This window comes from Schistosoma haematobium, chromosome 1 (genome assembly GCF_000699445.3).
Source record: "Schistosoma haematobium chromosome 1, whole genome shotgun sequence".
In the NCBI taxonomy this organism is placed as follows: Eukaryota; Metazoa; Platyhelminthes; class Trematoda; order Strigeidida; family Schistosomatidae; genus Schistosoma; species Schistosoma haematobium.
In genome coordinates, this window is record NC_067196.1 from 50,330,455 (window position 1) to 50,343,944 (window position 13,490).

The 13,490-nt window shown below is 38.1% G+C and overlaps 1 protein-coding gene across 1 annotated transcript in view; it reads left to right on the forward strand.

Moving 5' to 3' along the window:
- Positions 1–13,490, forward strand: part of BICD2_1 (Protein bicaudal D 2) — a 40,756-nt gene that overhangs the window by 14,050 nt on the left and 13,216 nt on the right. Inside the window, exon 8 of the mRNA XM_051208985.1 lies at positions 2,441–9,588. Coding sequence (XP_051074399.1) covers positions 2,441–2,476 — 36 coding nt within the window. The 3' untranslated portion in view covers positions 2,477–9,588. The remainder of the gene's footprint in view (positions 1–2,440; positions 9,589–13,490) is intronic.

Below are 13,490 nucleotides of genomic sequence, written 5' to 3' on the forward strand. Positions count from 1 at the left end.
TTCCAGCTCATTAGCACGCCATTTTCATGGCGTCATGCAATTGCGACCAATGCTCATCTATACTTTTCGGTGGAATGGTAGCTAGCCTAGAAACTAGCCCGGTTCGATACTTACTTGCAACAGAAGTTGCAACCAGCTTGCTAACACCAATCCGTTGTTGGCGGTCACTTCGTTGTCCACTGAAAAGTAAGATAAGATTGGCGCAGACCAAGGCATGGTCAGAGTCCAGATAGGTACTCCGAAAGGAGCGGCAATCTTGTACACAACCACGCCAGCGGTAGCTAATCGCGATGTGATCAATCTGAGTCCAGGCTTGAGATGTAGAGGGAGGGCGCCAGGTGGCACATAGGCGATGACTGTGCCGAAAGTTAGTGCTAGCCAGAAACAGGTTGTGGTCTATGCAAAGTTGCAGTAGACGGTCCCCGTTATCTGTCCTACGATCAAGAAGTTCTCATCGGCCACCTAAACGACTCTTCTGTGCCTAGACGCCCGACCTGAGCATTCAAGTCTCCGGCTAGTACTACAATATCTGTCGAACGCACTTTCTGGAGACGAACAGATAACTGGTGGTAAAACTCATCCTTGATTGCATCCGGGCTGCAATCTGTCGGGGCATAGGCGGAGATGACGAAAATACATCATTTCTCACGTCGATTCCTTCTCACTTTGATGGAACTCTCTAATCTAACAGCACATAACCGACTGTTAATGGGGATCCAATCGATTAGTGCTGCCTCAGCTCTAGCGCTTAGTGTAACACCAAGGCGAGCAAGACCAGACAAAGATGCCACAGAGTCCCCGGATAAGCGCACGTAAAACAAGCTTTTTGAAGCGACAGATAGAGAGCGAATTTGTAGTACTTCACCAGAGTCTTGAATACGGGTCTCGGATAGAGAACAAACATCGATATTAAGGCTTTCCAAAGACATAGTCAGCCCTATCTGTTGTCCAACCTACATAAGTGTGCGAACGTTGAAGGCAGCCAGTTTGAATGGTGCACGTGGTTTCAGAAAAACTGCTTCAGTACTCATTCGGTGGGAACATACAATTTTCAACCGGACAGTGACTCGAGAACGTTTGGATACAGTCGGATTTACACCATAGGTGAGCTGCTGTATAAGTCGAAAAATAAGGATACACACAGTGGAAATAAAAGAAAATGAATAATTGAAGTAGTAGGTAATAATAATAATAATAGTGAGGATCGTTTGATTGTAAACCGAATCGATAATGGAGTTCTCAGTCAATATCATCATTTTCATTATATTTGTGTGTGGGCTGTGATACTGCCCGGGTGCCTAATCCGAAGCAGGTGGTTTTCTTAGGAGGCCACTCCCCGAGCCTTCGACCTGAAGGTCTGATCCACAAGGCAGTGGAACATCGTGAGAAGATGCATACCCATGGTAGCCGGTGACCAGCGATTGGTTCATACGCCATTTGTTCCCTCAGGATACTGGAGCCCATATGCACCATTGGTTTGGATTCCGGTTGAAGCGCCGGACATTCGCTTTTCGTGCTCTCATTTTCGTAGACAACCCCGCCACGAGAAGGCAATGAGTAGGACTTCCCTGGCAGAGGCTGTATACGCGTGGCTGTGTGAGAGTATTTCGAGAGGGAGGGCGGGTCCACCCCATTCTCGGCCATACAACGGCATTTGGGGGCTAATGGTAATGGTTTACGTTCGTAAATCAAACACAGGTAATGCAGCTGGTCTAGCGATTTTTTACATAAGCTTAAAAATAGATTAGTGTTTCTATTTTATTGCACCTGATAATAATATATGTTAAGTTCAGTTTAGAAAGTCTCCATTGTAGTTGCTTTGTTATGTATTTTCATCAATCCCAATTCGGACAGACCAAACAATCCAATGGCTGTCATATGTTGAGGTAAGACAGAAAGTAAGATACAAATGTAGGCGGGTTTTAATGAGTAATTAAATTATTCATCTAGCTAGGGTCACCGCCCATGCGTGATGTCACTAAGTTTCCAAGGTGAATTTTTGTTGGTACTGTGGTTTTCTTAATTAAGGTGGAATCATGTTACATGGATTGCCTTGAATTTTAGAAGAATTTACTGTCCTGTCTTAATTTCTTATCGTAGTCAGATGATGATGTTTTGAATACCAGGTGGTTTTTTAAGACTATATATTGCTAATATGTGATATAATGTTTTTTTTCGATGGATATTTTCCACATATTCCTACTATGTATTTCTAATTTCGTCCGCTTTTAATCGGTTATTATTGTCAAATTTATAGACACTCTGAATAATTTCATCGATTTATTAGGTATTACTCGTGAAGCGATGTGATTTGAAGTGCATAGGTTAATATTAAGCCAGTATGATGCAATTAATGTGTTATAAATTTGAGTGAAAGATCTGCATTATCTACCATAATTCAAAATTGAAGCCTAAATATTTTTATTTATTTGCTTTTCAGAGGAATACGCGTTTCAGACGTGATGGTGTGACCTGAACATATTGTCTATCCAGTCGTCTGTTACATATATATATATAGCCTTCAACCTGTTTTTTCTATTTAGGCTATCATCAGATGTTTTTTTACATCTCATTATGCATACGCTTGTATAATATGTTTTAAACAGTTTGTGCTCGTTTATTGTAATTATTTAGAGCTCAATGTTCTTGCTTCTTCACACAACTTAGTTAACCATATATCGTGAATTCGGCGAGAAATTTTAATCTTTTTACTAGTATGATGAATTGTTTATTATGTGCAATATAAATTTTCTTTTCCAATCGATCTCTCTAAAATATACATTTTAATTGTAAGCAGTTAGAGGATTGTGTCTTTCTTTTCCTTTATTGAACGTTAATTCATATCTCTGGACATCTTCATAGGATATTTATATACATCTCTGTTAACAATATCTGTTCACTGAAGAACATCAAGTTTGATCACTTACGTGGATTTCATGTCTCTCTGGATGTTTTCGTTTCTTAATTTTTATCCATCTTTTTATCATATCAAGTGTTGCAATATCTTATTATTCGTTTTTAGTATGATAAAACACTCACGTAAATATAAATAGCATGTTTTTCATTATCGTTTTGTTTTACCTAATTCTATTTCTACTTTTCCATATGTATAAAAGCACTAAAGTGTACAATGAAATTTTCTTTTCTTCCTGTTATTCTTCGTGTCAGTCCTTTTAATTTACTTATGGCGTTCAAATAGAATGCTTCATGGAAAGTTTGGATTTTTCTTTTGACAATAATTTGTTTTTCTTCATCTTCGTTCTAAATGTATGGTGTTAAAAAGTAGCAATTCGTTCGAAGTCATTGTTTTTTGGTTTCATTCATTTATAAACCTATTTATGTTTGTGATGGTTTGATGGAATCCTGGTGAGAATTATTTTTAGTTCCTTAGAAATGAAGTAATTCGACTCCATAAAAAAAACTATCGATTTTAACACCATATAAGCTCATTTACTGGTTTTCTTTCATCAAAATGTTTGCTTTTGACCGAATAATGCCGTGTGGTTGGCAAGTATGAATTGGATAATACTTTTAGCTGTAACTCCACGCAACGCTTCACTAATTAAAACACTCGCATATAAAGCATGTTTCTTATTGTTGAAGTATATAGTGCGTCAAATATTTTACAAAAGTTTATGTGTTTTGATTCTTTATGATAAACATTCTTAAACAATTGATAAGTTCTCTTATCTCTGTGGATATTTGACATTGCTTATGAAGATGTTAGATTTCTTATATCGTAAGTCAGCTGCATATGACGTACACCAGATTTACCATGTGTTAGATTAAATACTCTTGTATACTTAACAAAATAGGATTTTGTTCAAATGGGGCGTCCTTCACATTCTCTACACAAAAATCGAAGCATCTAAACTTCGTGGTAAATTTGTTCAAAATCAAGGACGTGACACGGAGATCCAAGTTTTCTCCAAAGAATATAGGACTTCTCAAAAGTTCGTTTTCTATTGTAGAATCGTACAGTTTATAAAGTAACTGAGCTTTAATTATATATGCCTGTAAAGCTAAACTTTCCGTAAGCGTAACTACTAAATAAATACAGTTCCTGAAGAATTTATAGCTTAATAGTGTTAATGAATGTCTCAGTCTTTCGCCAAAAGCGACTTTGAGCACTAATTGTAACATATGTATGAAAAATATATTGAAAGTGCTTATTCAGGAGAGATATTCAACATTCATTTTCAATATACATCATATATTTTGTACATCTTTCTCTTTTTATTTAAACCTGAATTAGTTTAAGTAGAAAAGTATGGATCGAAAATTAATACTTCAAATAACATTCCTGTGTTTCCAAAACCACGTTGTAACTAAAACTTGTCTTCTCTTTATTACTTAGGTGCAATTAACATAGACTTCATATAAAGCATTTGATTTTTCTTTATTTGTCGTAACTGAATATAATACTTAGTTTGAGTTCAATAATATCATAATTTAACATTACTTTCATGAACAGATAAAACCAAACGTAGGGAATATTGTAGACAGTTATAACTTTGCTCACTTGAAAAGCATATGTGATCAATTATTTGAACTGAATGAAATGGTTTAATGTTTTATTCTACGTATGCATAAACGAATGTCAGCCTAATTAATATTTTCTTTAATCTATCTCACGTGGTAGTTCATTGATTGTTTTAATTATTTGCGTCATCCAAGAATTACACATTCACTTGCAGAGATGCTAATGCGTCAAATACATTACATGTTTATATGCAGCTTACTCAAGTAATTTTCTTGAAATCACATGTTTCGCCTATTCTTATATTTTGCGCTTAGTTGCTAGGCTTGGAATGACCACTAGTATTTAAGTAAATGCTCACCACTTAGATGTGATATGACCTCGGAGTAACTTTTATCTACCAATCACGGAACCGTATTTTTTTTACAAAAATGTCTTTATTAACTCATTTTATTGTGTCACTAATTATTGTTCAACTTGTGCGTTTTTATTGCTTCCATTGTTTTTAATTGACTGGACTGGTTCATGTTCTAGTTTTAAATGTACTATTTTTGGTTTTAGAAATATGAAAATAGACACCTACGTATTTCTAGTTAAACTGTTTTGGATATAGCTTTGCAAAGATTTTGTGTTCAACAGTTTGGAGAATATTTACGTAAAAATTATTTGTAGTGTAGTTGAGTACTATATAATTACGTTATCGATCCAACTGAGCATTTGGAATTTTTTCTTGTTAGTATTAAATAACGAGTTTGTAGATCAATCATTATTACACATATTCTCTATACTTCTACTTTTTATCACTACGTATTTCCTTTCGCCTTCATTCAATCTTCAATACTGACATTCATTCGATTGATTTGGGTTTCCTCTTGGTTTTGTTAGCATAAAACCATTTGTTTCTCTTTCACTTCTCTTAACCTTCGTACTTATTCGAGAAAGGACGAGGATTTTATACGACCACTATCTTCTGTTCTTTTATATTTTCCTAGTAGGCTCCTCGTTTTTGTCAAGGTTTAAGTTCCCTAAGTTTAGTCTGATTGTCATTCTGTTTTTCGACATAAAATTGCATGACGAAACCGGAGTAAAATAATAGTGAGTATTTTAGCAGCGGTTTGTCACTGTACGTTATCAAGTGTGAGAAAAAAGTCACAACGTTTATAAGTTCACCCCATTATATTGTTGTGGTGTTTGAATGAACTAGTGATTCCTTTGTACTTGTTGAATGCTTGATTTCGAATTCCGAATACAGTACATTCGTTTGTGGTTATCTAGTACTTTTTGATCCGATTACGTTATTTCTGGGATTCTTAGTTCATACTATAATTCAAATACTCCTAATTATCATAATTATCCGATAGCTGCCATACCACAGAGTTATTGTATTCAATGAATGTATATATCAACCCTACTTTGAAGGATCCAGCAGGAGCCGCTACTTTCGCTTCTGGTGGGAAGTTTCACATTTTAATGTATTAAGCACGATGTTAATCTGTGAATAAGTGATCCTCGGCAGTTTGTATTCACTCCAGTAAAATGGAGATTGGATTTGTATACTGCGGTCATATGCTTATTTCATTTTTATACAATTCCTGGATATTCTATTTTCAGTGTTATTTCTATTCTAGTACGAATATCGATTTTAATCCTATTTAGTTATAAGGACGTTTGATTCTGGTTTCAACCTGATACTATTATTATTATAATTCAATTTCGTACTTAGTCTATTAAGATTTACATGCAAAGGCGAGACTATAATGGAGGATTTAGTACTGAAATTCCTAATAAATCATATTATGGATTATTCTCTGTTGATTACCACTCATACTTACTGATCTACTAAGTAGGACGATGTTTATGGCACAATTGTATATCCTCGATAATATCTCCCTCCAAATCCTAATATCACTTGCATATAGCACAGTTTGGATGTCTAGGTCATTAACAAAAGTTAAGTAATTGGTTGAGTATGAAATCCTGAGGTGCTCCTCTACTTATGGAAAAATGGTTATGCAAGGTAGTAAAGAGTATGATTACTTGTGATCTACCCGAAAGCCATTTTGATATCTACTAAGTGCCATGAAGGTTTGAAAGTGATTGCGGCGAGCTTATTATTCCTCTTCATTGAATGTCAAGAACAGGTTAGCTGATTGAGAGAGTTATTCCAGTACTAATAAATAATATGACGAAATCTTTGCACGGATTCAAAAAGCTCGTTAAGCTTTTGCTGACTCACGTCACCTATCCACCCATCAATTCGAGACCGAGTATACCACGACGCACAGTGCAGATCAGCCTGGTCATGGCTGCATCGACTACATATTCACCATTCGTCAGGTCCTAGAACACAGGCATCCTTATCGGCGTCCGACAACGGTGGTCTTTCTTGACTTAAAAGCAGCATGTGATTCTGTAGACCGAGTGGGTCTGTGGCAATGTCTGTCATTGAGAGGCGTACCTCAGAAGTACATAAACCTTGTGAAGGTTCTTTACTCGAACACTATTAATCGAGCTAGAGTTCATGGCGAACTGTCATCTGATTTCGCAACCCCAAGTGGTGTCCGTCAAGGCTGTTCACTTTCTCCATTTTTGTTTAACTTCATCATAGACCTACTGATGGAAATAACGCTCTGATAGACTGAATTTTCAGGCATTGATCTACTACCAGGAGGTCCACTTATCGACTTAGAATATGCAGATGACATAGTCCTGTTTGGTGAAGACGCAGATAAAATGCAGAGTCTTGATAGCACTGAGCAGCAACGCCAGAATTTTTGGGATGCGCTTCTCTCCCTCTAAATGTAAGTATTTGCTTCAGGACTGGCCTGTGTCAACACCTGAACTAAGGATGGAGAGTGAAGCAGTCAAACGCGTTGGCAACTCCACTTATCTTGGAAGTTTGATCAGCCCTAATGGGTTAGTGTCTGACGAAATCTCTGCACGGATTCGAAAAGCTCGTTTGGCTTTCGCCAACTTACGTCACCTATAGCGAAGACGAGATATCCACCTGTCAATTAAGAGACGAGTATACTGCGCAGCAGTTCGTTACGTTCTGGCTGCGAAATGTGATCATGAAGAGTAGAACGTACTCGTAAGCTACTAGTATTTGACCACAGATGCCCTAAAAATATTGTTCGCATCTTCTCGCATCACCAAGTAAGTAATAGTGAGGTTAGACGCAGGGTATTCGAGAATGATGGTAAACCAGTGGATGAGGTTGTGAATCTTCATCGACTGAGATGGTTGGGTCACGTGTTACGTATGCCTGAACACCGTTTACCACGACGCACAATGCTGACTAGTGTAGGAGATGGTTGAAAGAAAGTTAGGAGCGGTCAAACCAAAACGTGGCGTCGGTGCTTGAAGTCACTAACTTCTGGTCTGAGCCATGTTGGTAGATACTACTAAACTACTTGGTTGGGGTCCACGTGACTATCGTAACCAATGGTTGGAGACTGGGTGACATGGCTCAGAATGGAACACAGTGGCGTCGGTGTATACACTCTCTGTCTTCCCTTATACTTTGAGATTAAAATTGCTTCATATCTTTCTTTCTACGGACTAATTGTTTCTTCCTGTACTATATCCTTTTACACAATCGTTTGTATATTACTACCATTGAACTAACTACCTCTATGGATTCGGTGTTCATCTTGTGCTGATGAGGTATGGCAACTTGCATTGATGCACATATGTGCCTGGTCCTACGTTGTAGATGACTGATTGACCGAAACTTTTAATTCTTCATCGTATAGTTTATGCAATCATGTAGACGATGTTCATTATTATCTCCATCAGCTAAGTAATAAAATTCGTTGGTTATTGAAAGTGTAGAGATAAGCCTGTCCCAAAAAATAAAATTGTCCTGCGATTCTACGACTTTACTGATGACTTTTTTACTTTTAAATGAAACACACAAGCTGAAGGTGACCGGTCACGAATCGGCACCAGATCGTTATGAGGTAGGTTTTACTAAGCACGTCCACCTATTATTAACTGCCTTAAACCAAACATCTCATATGTCGACAGCTTTCTAGATATATCTTCGAACTATTTCTGATTTGTCTGGATCCTGAATCTTCAGAATTCAAAGCTGTTACGGATAAAAGCTCTGTCAGAACATAAACACAAGTGACTCTCGTGGAAGTTCTTGTTTTATTTGTATTTGTTTAAACTGACATTTTACACTCAGTAGGTAGATTTCTTCCAACGTTTGAACAGATGAGGGAGGAAAAGTTGTGTATTGGACTCCCTTGTGGTTTTGGGTGTCTTTACTTTCAAACCAAGTCGTGAGCCACACATCATACTCAAATGAGGTCCAGCGTGTATACTTATTTGAGGGCGTTCAACTAAAATGTTTCTGGAAAAACCAACAACGTTTGCATCAACGATACAAGCCAACGGAACTGTTTATTTCGATGATCATTTTACAGCCACACATAAACAAACTAAAGTACAGTGCCCACCGGATCATCTGACAGTTGAAAGGTGTTCAGTCTACCAGTACTTACTTACTTGCTTACGCCTGTTACTCCTCGTGAAGGAGCATAGGCCGCTCACCAGCATTCTCCATCCAACCCTGTCCTGGGCAATCCTTTCTAGCTCCGTCCAGTTGTAATTCATCGTTTTCATATCTGTTTCTATTATCCGACGCAATGTGTTCTTTGGCCTTCCTCTTTTTCGCTTCCCTTCAGGATTCCAAGTGAGGGCAGTTTGATGCAGTTTGATGACTTGTGTAATGTATGTTCTATCCATTTCCATCGTCTACCAGTATAATCTGAAAAATCTACTCGAACACTGTCCTAGTAAATTCTACCGTAATTTTTATCTAAAGATCACCCTAGTAAATGTACTCCTAAAATTGCACCTTTTTTCCAAGTATTTATCAGGCTTGATGGATGAAAATAAATACTGATTGCAGTTTGTGCACTACCCCTCTGACGACAAGATCGACCTAAGTTTTATCAAAATTGAATTCTACTATCAAATATCTGAGTTATTATTTTGTCATGAACCAGTGCCTTTAAATCATGGATTAAGTACGTCGATGTAAAAAAAGTAATATTCGACAACAAGTCATATTGAAAACTTTTCTAATAGCTTAAAAGGTGATTTATTTACTATCACTCTAATGTTAACATATTCATAGGGCACTCTTAGCAGAAAGAAGCCATGAGTACTCTCATCGGATAATTTTATTATGTCACTGACAAACATTATAAAGAGAGATATTATCACTGCCAAGAGATGAGACCTGAGACAATATCCTCACATCTGCAGAGGTAAATAAATAAAAGACCCCGTCATAGAAGGACTCATTGCGAGTGTTAAGAGTCTCACTGAGACTGTCACCAGAATGCAAATGGGTCATAGAAACAGGAGCAGGTCACCACAACGACCACGATCCAAGTCACAAAACAGGTCACAAATGTCCAGACAATCTGGGCAGTTTTGTTGGTACCACTGGAAGTTTGGTGTCAACTCAACCAAGTGCATGCAACCATGCGCCTGGCCTAAGCATAATTCTAAGACAGCGGGAAACGAGTAACCCCTCCCCAGGTCGCGACGACTGAGGAGGGGCGCCCAAACAGTCGCTTGTTTTATGTTAGAGACAGAAACTCTGGCTTGGATTTCTTGGTGGATACTGGCGCTGCTCTTAGCATCATCCCTCAAAATAAAACTGAGATTAGTCGAGAAACATCATCAATTACACTTCAAGCTGCAAATAAAACTAAAATTGCGACATTTGGGCAGAAAAACTTAACCCTAGATTTGGGGTTCAGGAGGAAATTCCCTTGGGTTTTCACGGTAGCCGACTTAGATGTGGCAATACTGGGGATGGACTTTCTAGAGAGATACGAATTTCTAGTTGACACCAAGAAACGGCGATTAACACTAAAAGAAACTTCATATTACACAAAAGGCAAAGAAAGTCACATCAGCTCTCTTAACTTGATTCAAACTCCTCCAGTAACAACAGCGAAATTCCAAGATATACTCGCGGAATTTCCAAACTTAACTAAACCAAACCCACAGCCTTCTAAAGACAAACTAAAAGTAAGTCACACTATCAAAACCGAAGGTGCACCGGTGTTTGCAAAACCCAGGAGACTAGCACCAGATAAGCTCAAAATCGCTAGGGCCGAGTTTGATTATATGCTACAATTGGGTATTATCCGTTCTTCTGATAGTCAATGGGCATCCCCTTTGCATATGCTCCCAAAGAAGAATGAAGGTGACTGGCGACCGTGCGGGGATTACAGAGCCCTAAACCGTCAAACCGTACCAGATAGGTACCCAATACCTCATATCCAAGATTTCACAAACGGTTTACAGGGTATGAACATATTCACTAAAATTGATTTAGTCAGGGCATATCACAATATCCCAGTGGCTGATGAAGATATTCCCAAGACAGCTATTACTACACCCTTTGGCTTATTCGAGTTTGTACGCATGCCATTCGGCCTGAGAAATGCGGCACAGACATTTCAAAGATTCATAGATAACCTACTTCGAGATATGCCATTTGCGCAGGGGTATATAGACGACTTGTTAATTGCCAGCCCCGATTTGCAATCACACGAACAGCATGTAAAAACAGTGTTGAAAAGACTGGATGAACATGGAATAAACATACATCAAAGTAAGTGTGTTTTCGGTGTTCAAACTTTAGAATTTCTCGGTCACACAATAAGCCCAGAAGGGATTAAACCTATCAAAAAAGAAGTGGATACCATCAAACAATACCCCATACCTAGTTCTCTAACACAACTGAGAAGTTTTCTAGGTCTAATTAACTTTTATCGCAGATTCATACCAGGTTGTGCACAATTAATGCAACCTTTGACAGATTCACTTAAAGGAAAACCAAAAGAATTCAAACTGTCTTCTGACGCCATCGAAGCTATTAAACAGCTTAAAGATAAACTGGCTCAAGCAACTACGTTGATATATCCGAATTCTCTTTCCCCACTTGCTTTGATGGTGGATGCTTCAGATAAAGCAGTAGGCGGTACCCTTAACCAACTGGTTAAAAACGCCTGGAAACCAATTGCTTTCTTCTCGAGAAGACTCGCTCCAGCCGAAACAAGGTATTCTACCTTCGGGCGAGAACTTCTTGCAATCTACCTGACCATTAAACACTTCCGACACATGTTAGAAGGTAGGGAATTTATAGTCTTTACGGATCACAAACCATTAACGAATGCATTAAAATCGAGAGCCGATAAATACTCACCTCGAGAAGTCCGACACCTTGACTATATATCACAGTTCACAAGCGATATCCGACATGTCAAAGGTCAGGACAATCAGGCGGCAAATGCTTTATCCAGACTAGAAATGAACGTGCTACAGCAGTCTACAGTAAACTTCGAAACGTTGAGACACGAACAAGAGCAGGACCTAGAATTACAAAACCTACTTAAAACAAACAATTCAAGTCTTAATTTAAAACAATTCCCATCACCTATCGATGGTATTCTAATTTATTGTGACACGACCAAGGCAATGCCGCGACCTTTCGTTCCCAAAAATATGCGAAAGTTGATATATGATAACTTTCATTCTTTGTCTCATCCTGGCGCAAAAGCTTCAACAAAACTAATCAATGCCAGATATATATGGCCGAATTTACAGAAGGATGTACACAAATGGGTTAGAGAGTGTTCAGCATGTCAACAATCAAAGATTAATCGTCACACAAATTCACCCATAGGTGTTTTCTCGCAACCAGATGCACGTTTTGCCCATGTGCATATCGACTTGGTAGGTCCTTTACCACGTTCAAACGGTTTTAATTATCTGTTTACATGCATAGATCGATTCACCAGATTCCCTATAGCCATCCCGATAGCGGACATCACAGCGGAAACAGTAGCCAAAGTTTTCATGCAGAACTGGGTAACCATTTTTGGTACACCCATAACAATAACGACGGATAGAGGAGCGCAATTCGAATCCGAACTATTTAATAACTTGGCTAAACTTCTAGACTCCAATAGGATACGCTGCACTGCATATCATCCTCAGGCTAATGGGATGGTAGAACGTTTTCACCGTCAGCTAAAAACCGCCCTTATATCTCACTCAAACCCCAATCAGTGGACAGAATTCCTACCGTTAGTTATGTTGGGAATACGAACATCTGTCAAAACTGACGCACAGTGTTCAGCTGCGGAACTGGTTTTCGGAACAACTCTGAGACTACCAGGTGAATTTATTAACCCTAATACTAACAGTCAAAAACTTAATTTAGAAAATTATGTAGATCAACTACGGGACCACATGTCTAAAATTAGACCGATTAATACTCGTGAACAATCGCGCGCCGTATATATACCTAAAGACCTAAGCAATTGCACGCACGTCTGGATAAGATGTGACAAAATAAAAGCACCACTCAGTCCTCCATTTGAAGGTCCTTTCAAAGTCGTCTCAAGAAAATCTAAATATTTCGTGATAGAAAAACATGGAAACATCGACACAGTAAGTATTGATAGGCTAAAGCCGGCTTATCTAGATCATGAACCACCATACGTGTTGTTAGATCGTTTAACTGACAAATCCATTACGGAATCGAAATATAAAGATGATAAATCTTTACAAATGACTAAAACGGTTCGCTGGGCACATCCAATTAGTCAGTCAAGGATGTTGACAGTTTCGGCTGCAGGATAAAATCTAACCACATAGCTAATCAGACCCTGCATCTACTTAAAAATAATTTTTTTCCCTCATTCCGCCTCACATACAACTCCCCAGACCTTTTACCTTTGATATATAAGTGTTATGTTAAATATTTTTTTAAATACTGGACACATAAGCTAGGTATTCCGAAACGATGGCTGAGGATTTTAATCAAACTCATACAACTAACACTGGCAAATACAACGAATTCAAAAAGCAACCCAGGCGAGTTTTATAATTTCTTTTTCTGGTTAATTAACTATGTTGGCTGTACTTCTTATATATTTATATACATTTTTCACGTAGACTGGCTATACAT